The sequence below is a fragment of the Cydia strobilella genome, chromosome 11, assembly GCF_947568885.1.
Source record: "Cydia strobilella chromosome 11, ilCydStro3.1, whole genome shotgun sequence".
NCBI lineage: Eukaryota > Metazoa > Arthropoda > Insecta > Lepidoptera > Tortricidae > Cydia > Cydia strobilella.
In genome coordinates, this window is record NC_086051.1 from 9,440,311 (window position 1) to 9,455,281 (window position 14,971).

Consider the following 14,971-nt stretch of genomic DNA (forward strand, 5'->3'; position numbering starts at 1 on the left):
AGAGTTGACTTTGAATTGCTCTAGATTGAAAATGAAAACTACTGAATGGATTATTCCGAAATACAAACCAAGTGACTGAAGTGACTGTGAATATCCTCTATATATATTCAAAATTATTCAATCAGTAATATAAAATTATTTTTAAGAAAAAAAAACCGACTTCAATGGGGGATGTCGCTGAAAGTTCACTTATTGTTAACTTATTGTTTATTGTTAGATTCCAGACAATGAAATGAAAAAGACAGCATCTTTTGCCTAATAATGTAGAAAAGGAGGTAAAACCACCCACTTTTCTAGTAGCATTACTACCCCTATACCCTAAAAACAGTGCCACTACCTAATACAGAACCTCCTCCTTCTTGGAAAGAAAGTTGGTTAAAAATGATAAATGGCGTTATTCACAAACGCGCGTCATTTGTAAAAAAAAGGATATAACATAAATTAACTAATTTAGGCTTGTAAAGTTTGTAAATAAGGACGAACATATTTAAGTTCTTGTTCTAAAAGTTATAGGTACTATTTCTTAAAACGTACAATATAATCAATCTTACAACAGTTTTATTCCTGGTAAAACTTTCTTAAGTCAATCTTTGGCGAAGTCGCCAAGTCGGTTGCTGACTACCTACTAAACACTCCTGTGCTGTTAGTATAATAGGTACTCAACTACTTACCTACAGGTAGATACATAAAATTCCTGTTATTTTCAGTTCTCAGTTGCAAGGAAATGTGGTTTGTTCGTCGTAAACAAAACCTAGGAAACCCCAGATACATGAATTGCTCGGAAAGCACAAGGATTACGCTCTCTTCGTTTCAATTCGAATTGAACGGGGAAAAATGGTTGGGAATTTTGTATAGGTAAGTACTTTGTTTTATCTTGAATCTCGTCAGTTTAACTATATATCTGATTCTGTTATGTACGAATATTCAGTTACTAAGTGACTGAATATTCTAACGTTCTCTTTGCTCTTAATTTTATTTTAGATAGGAACATAAATTATGGGATATCGTAACAGTATTCTGTAATAAAACCGATAGTAATTTATCCCTAGTTACTAGCCAGATCTCGTGTCACAGAGAACAGTATAAATGTCACATGGGCTAAGAAACATAGTGGACAATGTGACATTAGTCTTCTAAGCTTCAAACTGTAGGATTCTCATCACGCCCCGGCCAATGCCAGAGACGTCGCCGCAGACGGGCACACCGTTGCGCCATGTGTAGCGCAGCTCGTATAAATACCCGGCGATGCCGATCTTAGAGTATCAGTCCTTTGCTTTATCATCAATTTATCAACGAGCAAGCAACACTAAAACAAAACCAACAAAATGATGAAAATTGTAAGTGCATATTTATATATAAATATAAATAAATGAACACATCGGTTTTTTTTTCTACTAAATGGGGTTGTTAAAAACTAACAGATACCTGGAACAATTTAAACAATTTCCTACGATATTTTTTTAACCATTTTTTTGTAATTTTTCAGATCGTAATCATCTCTGCCCTGGTCGCCATCGCTGCGGCTAAACCGGACGTGTTGGCAGCACCTATAGTGGCAGCCGCCCCCGCGCCTCTTGTGGCGGCCCCCGTGGTCACGGCCTCCAGCTCGCAGTACTACCACCGCTTCAACAACGCGCTGGCCGCGTACGTGGCCGCGCCTGCTTCATATGTCGCATCCGCGCCCTACGTAGCGGCCTCGGCTCCGTACGTCGCGGCGCCCTACGTTGCTGCCCCTTACCCTTACTCCGCTCCCGTTGTCACCCTTTAAACTGAACTTAGCCATGACTCGTTTGTGATAATTGGAATAAAGTTTGCTTACCCCGGAATTTTGTTTTAAAAACGCTCATGTCAAAATTTGTATGCTTCCCGGATTAGATAAAACAACAAAGAAGAACACTAAAGCAAACTGAAAAAACAAAGAGGGTATGGTTAAGAGCCCATCAACGTGCTCACTAGCGCCACTGCTAAATAATTGCGATTATTTAAATTTAACGATATATGTATATTTAAAAAAAGGGGCCGCTACGTACTGTATTTTGTATTTAAGTAACCTTTTAAATACATAGTTTTTATGTTGCTGCGTTCGTCGATCTATGAAATCAAAACAAAAACGGCCGCTTTAACTGCGGACGCATAGATTAACGAATCCAGCAACGTAAAATCTATTATAATGTATTTAAAAGGTACTTAAATACAAAATACAGTACGTTGCAGCCCCCTTTTTTAAATATCTATCGTTAAATATAAATAATCAAAATTGTTTAGCAGTGGCGCTACTGAGCACGTTGATGGACTCTTAATATACAATAAATGGTGTAAAAATATTTTCCATAATGCCAATATCCAGGGAAGTAAATGGGGACTACGTTTGTAAGGAGAAGCGGTCGTCCACTGTCACTTGGACCGTTCCACTAACCCGGGGTTAACCAGTTAAACCTGGAGTTACCATGGTTACCAGTACAATTTGACACTGGGTTAGCGGTTTAACTGCTTCACCATGGGTTAGTGGGATGGTGCAAGTGAGCCTTAATGTGCGAGCTGCTAGCCACTATTACATCACTACACTTCTTTATAAAACAAAGTCCCCTGCCCCGTCTGTCTACCTTCGCGATAAACTCAAAAACTACTGAACGGATTTAAATGCGGATTCACCTATCAATAGAGTGATTATTGAGGTTTAGGGTAGGTATATAATTTGTTAAGGTTTTGTGTTACACAAAATCCCGAAGCCGGGGCAGGTCGCTAGTCATATATACATTTTAGTATAACAGAATTTGAGACAAGCGCCTCCATGGGACAAGGATTAGAGTATTTAGAGCCCTATTTTACCATGGATTGTACAGTGTACAAACAAAATAGATATTTAGGCCTTTACAAAATTGAAAAATGCATTAGACTCAACCAGAAACTTACGTATTTCAAATATGAAGTGCGAATCAACCCCACCAAGACACAAGTTTGCGCGTTTACCGCTAAGAAAACCCCATTTACTGTCGTCCCTCAGTTCGAAGGCACAGCCCTTACCATGTCGGGGAGTATTGGGATCCTCGGTGTCGAGATCTCCAGTGACGTCCAATTCCGTAGCCACCTGGAAGGGAAGGCTGCACTGGCATCCAAAAAACTCGGTGTGCTCAATAAAGCGAGGCGATACTTTACTCCGGGGCAAAGACTACTGCTATATAAATAGCAAGTCAGACCCCATGTTCATCCTCACACTAGCACCTAAATGGTCGCCTACTGTGCGGTTTAAGAGGAATTTCCTCCCGCAGACGCTTCGGCTGTGGAATGAGCTCCCTGCCGAGGTTTTCCCGAGGGGCTACAGTATGGGGTTTTTCCAAAAAAGGAGTGTACAGGTTTTTAAAGGATCGGCAACAAGCATGTAATATCTCTAGTGTTGCAGGCGTCTATAGGCTACGGTGACTGCTTACCATCAGGTGGGCCGTATGCTTGTTTGCCACCGTCGTGGTATAAAAAAATGACTTAGTAACAAATACTTTGAAGACAGTGACATCATTTTATATGCCTAGGTATACTTATTAATGTAAACATGCAACTCATCATGGTAAATATTCCAGTGACTAAGTAATTTATTTAATTTGCAGACTATACATGTACTATACATATAACGACCGGTCTGGCCTAGTGGGTAGTGACCTGCCTGTGAAGCCGATGGTCCTGGGTTCGAATCCCGGTAAAGGCATTTATTTGTGTGATAAGCACAGATATTAAATTTGTTTATGAGTCATGGGTGTTTTCTATGTATTTAAGCATTTATATATTATATGTATATATCGTTGTCTGCGTACCCATAACACAAGCCTCCTTGGGCTTACCGTGGGACTTAGTCAATCTGTGTAAGAATGTCCTATAATATTTATTTAATTATTAACGTGTCATAGTTTACATTTTGAAATTATTAAACATTAAAAGTGTCATTTAGAAAATTAAAATTACAATTAACTATTAACAATTAAATCTATAAATACAAATAATTACATGAGGTAACTATTAGTCAACCCCGTTCGTTATCGTTTATTTAATTGAAATTTTATTTGTTTATATAATGTATATCAAATACATTACTGCACGACATTACTAAACAGAGAAGCCCGTTTTTATCTTCTTCTTTTTTACTTCGAATTTCTTTAGGTACGGTAACTCTGGATAACATAGTTCAGATGCAAAAACAAACCGAACTTATATCATGGTATGTGGATCCCAAAGTATACTTTTCATAGCGTTACAAAGGAAACTATTTGTACCGAAAAATAATTCCACTGTCAATTACTTAACTGCGTTAACTGCGGGTCATAGGAGCTACGAATTCTAGAAAACTGATACTAAAACCACAAAGTAGATAGTCCCACTTCCATGCAGTTCCCACAGCAGCGATCCAATGAGAATATAACACTAGGTATTATGCTCCCGACTTTGCTCGTCGTTTTATACCTCGCACAGTCGCTCATACGCAAATAAAAGTTCATATATTCTATATATTCCTTAACAGGAACCTATTGCCGCCCGTACTGAAAGCGAGGACCTACAACTTCCAACATAGATGAAAAAAAAAAGAACCTATTGCAAAATTCTGTATTGTAAGTTTAATTAAGGATAAAAAATTTGGTGTTTTCATTTTGATTAACTTTAAATTATTTATAAAAAAAGAATCATTATCTAATAAGATAATAGCAACTGATAAATTTCAATCTCGTAAAGCATGAAAGTTCTTACTTTTATTTTTTATCCATTCTTACTTTTTAACCGACTTTTTTTCTATATACTCGTAACGTAAACAACGAACAAGCATAACAAATGAGTAATGTTAGTAAGTATCAAATATTTACTGTTTATTTCCTGTTATACCACAGTCAAGCAGTCTGGAGCAAAATCACCAGTTTCAGGTTGAAAGCTTAAGACGTTAGATGTGTTCATGAAATATTGACCCGATTCTGAAACCTGCTCAGTGTTGACTTATTATTAATAAGTTATTAAGTGAAAACAGATATTAGTGATGACAAGCAAGGATAACTAAACTGACCATGAATATTACAACGGAAAAATACAGTGAAACCAATAACCTACCAACAGATGCCACAATAACAACGCTTTCATCTGCGCCTTTTGAAGGATTTGACCCAGGAGAAAATGGTACATTACCAGAAAGCGGTTATAATGATACCATATTTGCTTTTCTTGAAGAACCAGACTTACAACTAACATTTGAAGTGCTAAACATAATGGCAATAATTATGATGTTTGCAGAACTGATATTGACTTTTTTAGCAATTTCAAAACTAAAACAATGGAGAAGAAATTATAGGAACCTGATGTTGACACAAATTAGCTTCGCGCGGCTTTTACAACGCATCTTGAGCTACGCCATTTTTTTGGAAAAGAAACCGAATATTTTTGATAATAGTAAGCAACCTTGTCTACCGTACCTTACCTTGATTACTTATTTCAATTTTGTTACAATATTTCTTGTATTCTTTCTCATTAAACACATGTATGATTCATTGATTGTGATATTTGTTAAAATCAGCAAAAACCGTTTCTATAAAGTATCGATATTTGCATGGTTATTTCCTATTCCTCTTACTACCACTTGGGTCGCATTCGCTGTTTATGATGTTTTCGACAAGTTTTTGGTGGACGTCATATTTTGTATTTTATTTAAATGGACTTTTACTTTAATGGGGACTATTCTCTACATTCGTATTTTACGCAAGATCTTGAAAGATAAATGTAGACAGTTTGCAAGAAGTTTGACGATCATTACATTTATGCTATGTTTAATAATCAATATGTATGCGATAACAGCAGATATTTCGAGATTAATTCGATGTTATTTACTTTTAGTAATTAAGCATATAACTGGGTTCATTTTAAACAGCCTTGTCTTATGTTTGTATATAGCACTTATATCATCTAATTTTAAGCATCGTATTAAACATTCTGACGCTATTTCGAACTACAGCGTGGGTGTTATAAATAAAGAGGTGGCCCAACCAGGTGTGGAGAGATACTCTGTTAAAATTGACTCACAAATAATGCTCGATGTTAATTTTAAGTAAAAAGTTATAAAACTGTGATCATGAAATTTTTAATATTGCTACTCCAATCATGTCCAGAATTAAGTATTATAAAGGGTAAAATTGTTATGTTTGACCATACGCTGAGGGGTGAATATCTGGGTCATACTGAACAACTTTTACTATGGGGCGAGCCCCGAAATCGCGAAAAAAAGTCATCTGTTCCATAGAAAACATTGACATGTGATTTACCAAAATGTATGAGACGGCAGATTTTTTTTTCGTGAATTCGGGGTTGGCCCCATAGTGGAAGTTGTTCAGTATGACCTATATATCCAATGCTCAGCGTATGGTCAAACATAACAATTTGACCCCGTATAATACTAAATTACGTTTATTTTCATTGTAGCTTTTATTCCGTCTCTTTATACCCAATATTTTTTAAATATGCCTGAATATGTTATTCTGAATGTCACTTTTATTTATTGTTATCCGTAGATGTATTGTGCGAGTATTTACGTGCAGCAATAAAAAAAATAACTGTAGATAAGTACTTTTTTTGTGATTGTTTTATGAGGTAGGTAGAGGGTGTATTTGATTTATAGATCCTGTAAGGTACGTTGGGGTAAGATGAGCAGTGCTGCATTAGAACCACTGTAAAGCAAAACACAAATGCTTGTGTTGTAAAGTTATACATTAGAAGATAAAAACAAATAATAGACATTCTGTAATATTCGCTGTTCTCGAGTGAAGTCTTGGTAGCTCAGTTGACAGCGCGATGGGCTAGTGTTCCATAGTCGCGAGTTCGAGCCTCGTCCGAAACAGTGAATTTTCCCACTTATTATTTTTTTCTAATTGAAGTCACAGGAGATGGGGATAAGATTGCACATCGTCGAGTAGATGACGATAATTTAATACCTAAGACAAATTTGCTCGTAGCACACGACTTCACACTTCAAGTGGCGTTTGACCACTGAGCGACGGGGCACAAATAAATGGCAGTTGGAACAATGTAGAGGGCTCTAAAATGCACACACATGCACATGTGATTCAGCAATTATGAGGGATTTTTTTGACTTACGCTTGTTTTCAACTTACCCAGACGTATCTCATTATAAATCCATGTTTACTCTTGATATGTGTAGGTATATCTTTTCCGTACACGGAATAATTGTGTGCCAGACATTTGGAAGGAAACACGTAGAGTAGGTACACACAACTCTTTTGATAATTTAATGAAATGTAAGGATGTACACCGTGCGGATGCTGGACTTGCTCATGTCATGGTACATACGCACGCAGAGGCAACATCCGCCAGTTAACTAGGTATATTATTATTAATAAACTAGCTATCTGGTAGCAATGTATTTTTTATTATTATCTAACTAGTGAAGTTTCCAATGAATGTACACTAAGGATGTTATTTTTTACTTAATGAGATTATTTATGTTAACAATCTCATCAGCATACTTGGGGGCCAATTTTTGAGTTGCAAGGGCTCGAAATTCTAAAAAATCGGTGCCCTGTACTGTACAGATGTAGTGCATAATTATTTTCCATCGTTTTTTTTACGGAAACGTACGAACGTGTCCTGCTATTTCAGTCAGTCTCAGTACAAAAAGTACTGAGCTGAGTGAAGTAGCATGACAAATACATACGCTTCCGAGAAAATACGATGGAAAACAATTATGCACTACATCAGTACTCTTATGAATCCAAAAAAACAAAACTTTAATTAAGTAATACCATTCGGTACTTACATATTTCCAACCTTCTCGCTAGGGCAAAAACCCCAACCGCAGTTACGTGCGTCAATGCATATTGCTTAGTAGGTATTTGTTATGATTATACCTAACCATTAATAAAATATTTCAAAGAATGTATCGGCTATTTGTATTTCCCTTAAAGTACAGATTAGGGTATTGTTTTCCTGGTTCATATAACTAGCTGTTGCCCGCGACTTCGTACGCGTGGATGTTGGTGGTTATAATTATATTCTACATGAGCATAGAACATTATGCAGCTAAAGATAGCAGTAGGGATGATTCTTATGGGTGGTGGGACAGAAATAAAGTTGAGTTAAGGTTGTTTTAGACAAAATAAACAACTGTGGGAATAAAATAAAAATTTAATGTAGGATCACAATGGAACAGATATTTTTTAGATTAAAACTATCATAATTTAAAAGCCGTTTGTGGTCTCGCGCGGACAACGTTTTAATACTATTTATCAACGAGAAATGCACGTCAACCCTACTTCTTAATATGATATTTCACTATCTTAGAATGCCAGCATTAGTTAGATACATAGATTCACGTCAATGCCAAATTGTTGTCTCACCATAAAACTGTACAGAACGATATTTACTAAGAAAACGAATTATAAATATATGAATTATTTAACAATAATTAAAATTCCTATTTATCAACCAACCACCTTTGTAATTGATAACGACTTTTCGGAACTAAGACATTTTATTTACATCTGTACGAATAGCCGCGAATAGGTTAATGTCACGGTGATGGGATGGACGGATGGGGCGCGCTGAACTTCGCACACAGTACGAGTAAGCGCGGGCGCAGACGCGGACGCGTACGCGAGCGCGAACGCTTAAGCGCAGCTACAAGCGCATCGCTTTACGCGCTTCTCAGGCTGCAAAAGCGCGTCCACACTGCGCACTGAGCGAGGCTGCATGTCTGAAATACAAACAGGGAAATATAAATTATATTAGTTAGGCAAAAATAGATTACTGTCATTGTTAAATCATAATGCAATAAAAATGCTGCTGTATTACGTTATAATGGTATTTAATTTATCGCTAATTACTCGTATAATCAAATTTACAAAGCACTTTATAATAAATGGAATTAAACCCACCCATTAAATATTTATTTTATAAGAGACGCTAGTAATAAATAATTTACATGTGTTACTTACAATGCGGTCTCTCCTCCATTGGCATTTCTTGTGGCAGCAGCAGAGTGCGTGGCGCGCGGGGGGGAAGCGCGGGCGCGTCCTGTGCGTGGGCGGCATGCGCCTCGGCCTGTCGGCGTTGTTCCTCTTGCGCCTCCGCTTCAGCTTCAGCTTCCGCTGCCGCAGCCAACGTGTTCACGATCGTTTTCACCTAAATACATGAGCATTTATGAATTCAGTGTAGGTGCAATATAAACTTCGTGTAGTAGTGGTTACAATCAATCACAGCTGGTATTGACCTAATACTTAAGGATTTGCCACACTGGATGCGATCTGCGGGCAGCGGTCAAGTTAAATTTCAACTTCAAAGGTTGCTGTCAATGTTGTTCATACATAATGCGGGTTTGACCTGACCGCTGCCCGCAGCCCGCAGAACGCATCCAGTGTAGCAAATTCTTTATGCACAAACTTCTATACAGGTGGGAGAGAAGATATTTCTACAGCCGGGCATACGCCCTGCTGAACAAATAAAATGTACCTTTTTGTAAAAAGTGCCTATGAAAGCAATAAACACAATAACTGACTACTGGATGATTATAAATACTGAGTAAACAATTGTAGGACCCTATCGCATTAACTGACCGGGATTTGACTGACCTAAACGCGAACAGGGATGAAAGGTATTTTCGTTATTTTTATCTAAACTGCCTTTTTAACCTTTATAGGCTTTGACATGCAAAAGAGATAGCTTTGATTAAGGTAGTTTTCCAATACCCGGTACTGCAATCTCCTAGTTATTTTCCTTTGACGTAATACTAAAACAGACAGCTGATTCAAAAATAAACATTATATAGTTGGTCAAACCAAATTGTCAGTAAATAAGAACAAAAAAAAACTATACTCATCCTTTTCTTTTGGGTGCTAGTACTAGTGTAAGACAAAGATAGTATGATTCTCTCTGTCTATGTTTGGAATAAGACAGTCCTTTGACAAACTATATGTAGAGTAAAACCAAGAAAAGTCTACAGCGCAATAATTTGACAACGAATTAAAAAAAAACCGGCCAAGTGCGAGTCGGACTCGCCCACCGAGGGTTCCGTACTTTTTAGTATTTGTTGTTATAGCGGCAACAGAAATACATCATCTGTGAAAATTTCAACTGTCTAGCTATCACGGTTCATGAGATACAGCCTGGTGACAGACAGACAGACGGACAGACGGACAGCGGAGTCGTAGTATCTAATAGGGTCCCGTTTTTACCCTTTGGTACTGAACCCTAAAAACTATATATGGCAATGTTTTTAGCAGTCACTAAACATTCACATGGTATGTGTTTGTCAGAATCGTTTAAATATTCGTCCTGTTTTGTGATAAACAGGAAAACCATGGTGAAATGAAACCTTACAAAAGCGGCGTGCGGAAGTTACTTTTTCTTTTTCAAAAATCAGTACGAGGCGATTCAAGCTCAAAAACGACAATGTTTACTAAATTTGGAGTTGATGACGGGTAAGTGAAATGATACATCTCAATACTTGCACCATATGTAGATAATATAATATTGGTTTAGTTAGACTAAAGTTTCACAGCAAATTAAACACACGTAATAGGTATAGGCATACTTACCTTGTGAACTTCATCATATTACATTTCGAGAAACTCATTGGTACGAGCCGGGTTTCGAGCTTGAACCGACAAGCTCCATGCCTATGCTTACGGCATAGGTACCTACTAGTTAGAGCTTAAATTTAATTTTAATGTATGTTTATTGTTTTAATGGTTTATTTAGTTTTTCCGAAAACTGTTCGCAAATTGCGGGCAATTTCTCTGTCAATCTAATTACGCCTTAATAAAGAGAAAGATTATCTCAATTTGCGAACTTCGGTATTCGCGGTAGGCCCTCTGTGCCTATTTACTGCTAGGCCTTTCCGAATATTACGAAAGCTCAATAATTTTGATGACGCCAAATGTCACATTCTCTTAATATTATTTATCAATATTAGTATATGTATACATATTAATAGTGACATCTATTTTTAGAATTAAATTTATTTAACCATAATGCACAGCTTGCATTTTTCATAGACGGTAAATATAGTAGAAAAAGTAGAAAATTTCACAAGTATCAAGACTATTTTATTCATTTTCTTTGGTGTTGTCACATACTGATTTTGAAAAACTACTTTTTATCGAGCGCTGCTGACTTTTATGTTTAAAGCTTATCCTTTTATTTATTCAGTTCGTTAATTATTTTAACGATATTATTAGTCATGAATCCATTTTTGTAAACTATTTTCCCCAAGAAACGATTATAACTTGTGTTTATGAAAACCATGACTCAAATTCATATTCAGTACGCGCTATTTTACTAGGTACTAACTATGAGTAAAATGTTAATTCATGTTTACTTGAATCAGTGAATTACAAAGGTGGACTTTATGACAGTTTTCACAAACAATCGGAATAGAGAGTAGCTGAGGGTATAAATATTGGGAATATTAAAAACAGTTAAATATGTTGGGTGTTCTTTGTCAGTTACTATTTAGGTACTCTTACGATAGGCAGTTTTCATACGAGGGGAACAACTCAAAATAACTATAATAAAATGTACTCTATTTCTATAAAGCTAAAGTTTAATTTCGCTTGGTAAGGAGGAAGGAATAAGACAGATAAATACGATTGTATTAGCCCACCTCTTGCATATCATTGTCCATCTGATTCTCGCGGCGCTGGTTGGCGGCGGCGTCCTCGGCTGTGCGGTGGATCACGTGGATGTCTTCAGGCGTCAGACCCCACGGCAGGTTCATCTGCACCGGGCTGCCCTCCATGTTCACCTTCTGCATCTGAAGACATAGTTAGCTTACTATATGGATACTGAGATCTAATTATTGCTTAAGATGGGACGTAAAACCAGGGAATTAAAAAGAAACAAAAGATGAGGCGCGCCGCGCGAAACTTGCGACGGAAGATTTCGCGATCGCGCGGGTTTTGATGTTTTTTCTGAATATCTCTAAAATTATACTTCCATTTTAAATTTTGCTAGTCCAATCCCTCGGCTATATGATAAGATTAATAAGCAATTTACAACTAAAATAATACTGCCATGGTATGGGTAACGATATTAAATTGAAAATAAATGATAATTAGACATGTTTTATTTATTTATTATGGAACCACACTACATAAATATATTTTGCATCTGCTGCTCAGTGCGTCCTTCTGCTACTAAATACAACCTATATGTATATACTAAAGCGTGTATAAAAATATATATTATGTAGATGTAAAGTAAAAGTTAGCTACAGAATGCTGACTATATTTAGTCACACTCAGGCCGACATCTCCGATTACCGGACAGATGTAACCCATTCCTTCTCGTCCATTAGCGATCCTAGTCCTAACTTTCCTACATATTATGTAATACCTATGTATGTCAAGTGACTGTGCTGTGACAAGGTCCCATTAATGCCTCCTATTTGTTTTTCTGTCACGCAGTATTTTCTCGTGAATATGGATGTATGTACAGCGTGTCTATATTGTCAATATTTAGTTATTTATATATCTAACAAGAAAAAAAGATAAACAAAATTGGCAGACTTTACTATACTTTCCTACTTACTAACAATAATATACCTACCAGAACAAGCCTCTATGAACTTTGCAATTTGTCAAATCGTAGATAGTAACTTAAGTCGCCAACTGTTTAATACATACTTAAATTATCTTCCACAAACCACAAATATTATATTTGTATGTCTTAACATATCTCGGAACCATAGGGTCCCGGACCTTTGGAAGGCGTGCGTGGGGCCGGAGCCAAGAGCGCAGAGGCCGTTTAAGACATGTTTGACCTTATGTAATATTGAAGTTTGGCTGGTCAAAAGATTGGGTTACTGCTGAGAGGTCCGGACACCTGCCATAACAAACATGTATCAAGGCAGGCGGTGACTCGCCGCTGGCTAGATGGGCCCCTGAAACTGCCGTCGTAAAGACGACCAGGACATGGGTGTGAGCGGCTCAGTGGTATTATATTATATATTGATTTTTTATTAAATTTTTCGTTCATTTTGTTCTCTCCACATTCTAAAACAAAAGGAGTCATTCAAGTAAAAGTCTCCCAACTTCCGATTTATCTAAGACAGACAATGAATAACTTTTAATGGAATTTATTAATTGTTTGACGTCAGCAGTTTGTGTTCGATGTTTGTTTGTGTGTGATTCTGCATAAACAAGTAAATATGTTATGGTATCTAATATTGAACTGAATGCTTTATCAGTAGGTAGTTACATTTACTTTAACAGCACAAAACGACTTGTATAATACTGAGTAGGTAACAGCTTATGTGTTGCTGAGGCTAGTACCTGACCGGGATGTCATTGACTAGAGTTAGGTCACTTAAAGGCGAACAAGGCTAAAAAGTAATTTAATTATTCCTATCTAAAATACCATTTTAACCTTTAAAGCCTTTAACATGCAAAAGAGATAGCTTTGATTAAGGTAGTTTTCCAATAGGTAGGTACCATGGTACAGATACTACAAAAGACAGTTTATTTAAACATAAACTTTCTTTGTTAAGAATTACTTTTCGGATCGCTTAGGTTCATCTTTATTTTCATTTTGTTGAGCATGTCGGAAATACGTATTTTATTGATAAAAGCCTCGATTGTGCTTCGTGAAATAAAATAAAAAATAATCTAATCAATCAACAGTCATCGTATGCCTCAACTCAACGAGCTTGAGCACGTAAATTTAACCCGTCATCCATAAAAATTGAAATTGGGATATTTTCCGTTTACCAAAATTAAAAAGTAAATGACATACCTAGGTGCAGCAAATTACAAAGAGTCAAATTTAATGAAATTAATTTTACAAAAGGCTAAGAGATTTTTTTATCCCTCTTCTTCGCCGTTTCACAAATGTTTCACGGCTGTGCGCCCCTTATACTGCCCCACCCACCCAACTCGCATACCAGCCGTATCAGCCATTGAATAATCACTTTGAATCTGGAATTCATTGCGCGAGAATATGGTAAAAAAAATTAATAATATTTCCTTTAGCTGTTGTTCCATTAGCATGTACCTATGGCTTTATGCTTGGTGGGGCTTAATACTATAGTCTGTATCTTTAGGTATTTCAATATATGTAAACAAACCCCAATAAGGTCTTTTAGTGGGCAAGAATATTCTTCAAGTCACTTAATTTATGGATGTGTCAAATCTTACATAAGTTTTACTACGATATATTACTTTTACTTACTCAACGTAACAATGAAACTGCTATGAGAACCTAAAACGAGACGTAATGTTTAGCCATTTGTAGGTAGATGAACACATTACACGACTAAATGAAATAGGTTAAAGCCAGAACGAGGGACAGATCCAGGCAGTTTTCTATTTGGTTGGTTAATTGATAAATGTTTCAAGTACCGAAAAGTTTAAAAACACATTGTTTACATTTATTTAGCTACCTAAAGTATGTACCTGTACTTGTAAGCATGAAGGTACTTTGATAAATTTATACTACGAGACAACACTCGAATTTGGCACTAAGGGTCAGACAACTCGCAACAACTTAAGTTTTCTTGACGTCGAAAGGGTTAAGATTAATTTGAAGCGTTAATAATTCACAAGTTGGCACGAACTCAACAACATGATAGAGCGATTTTCTGACACGCAATTTAACAAAACATTAAAGGAAAACAATGGAAGCATTAGTTCATTTATCGAAAGGCTAATGACGAGCTGACTAGATGGTAAGTTTTTAATGGATATCACCTTGAATTAAACATTTCAAGATTAGATTACTTACGTAATAAATGTATTATAGATACTTAGTAAGTACAAGTAGCTAATACTTATACTTAGAATATATGAAACGAACGGTAGTTTGCATATAAATTAAATAGTGTTATTTAATGATATTGATATTGATCAGTTGATCGATTACGGGCCGATTTGACTAAACTGGAATGAGGACTTAATCTGAGGTCAAACATTAAACATAATTATGATGTCTACACTGTCCATAG

General features: G+C 36.5%; 3 protein-coding genes across 3 annotated transcripts in view; 2 read left to right on the forward strand and 1 right to left on the reverse strand.

The window, feature by feature from the left end:
• The first annotated feature begins 1,228 nt into the window (after nt 1-1,228).
• Nucleotides 1,229-1,822, forward strand: LOC134745263 (uncharacterized). Its single transcript, XM_063679254.1, has 2 exons — nt 1,229-1,337; nt 1,487-1,822. Exons 1-2 carry the CDS (start codon nt 1,326-1,328, stop codon nt 1,766-1,768), a joined length of 294 nt encoding a protein of 97 aa, XP_063535324.1. The 5' UTR covers nt 1,229-1,325; the 3' UTR covers nt 1,769-1,822.
• A 3,085-nt stretch (nt 1,823-4,907) lies between these two features.
• On the forward strand, nt 4,908-6,507 carry LOC134745264 (uncharacterized). Its single transcript, XM_063679255.1, has one exon. The coding sequence runs from the start codon at nt 5,040-5,042 to the stop codon at nt 6,072-6,074; it is 1,035 nt and encodes a 344-aa protein (XP_063535325.1). The 5' UTR covers nt 4,908-5,039; the 3' UTR covers nt 6,075-6,507.
• A 1,637-nt stretch (nt 6,508-8,144) lies between these two features.
• Nucleotides 8,145-14,971, reverse strand: part of LOC134745129 (uncharacterized) — an 84,849-nt gene continuing 78,022 nt past the window's right edge. The window contains exons 9-11 of the mRNA XM_063679096.1: nt 11,636-11,785; nt 8,970-9,156; nt 8,145-8,728 (exon numbers count right to left, since the gene is read on the reverse strand). Coding sequence (XP_063535166.1) covers nt 8,643-8,728; nt 8,970-9,156; nt 11,636-11,785 — 423 coding nt within the window. The 3' untranslated portion in view covers nt 8,145-8,642. The remainder of the gene's footprint in view (nt 8,729-8,969; nt 9,157-11,635; nt 11,786-14,971) is intronic.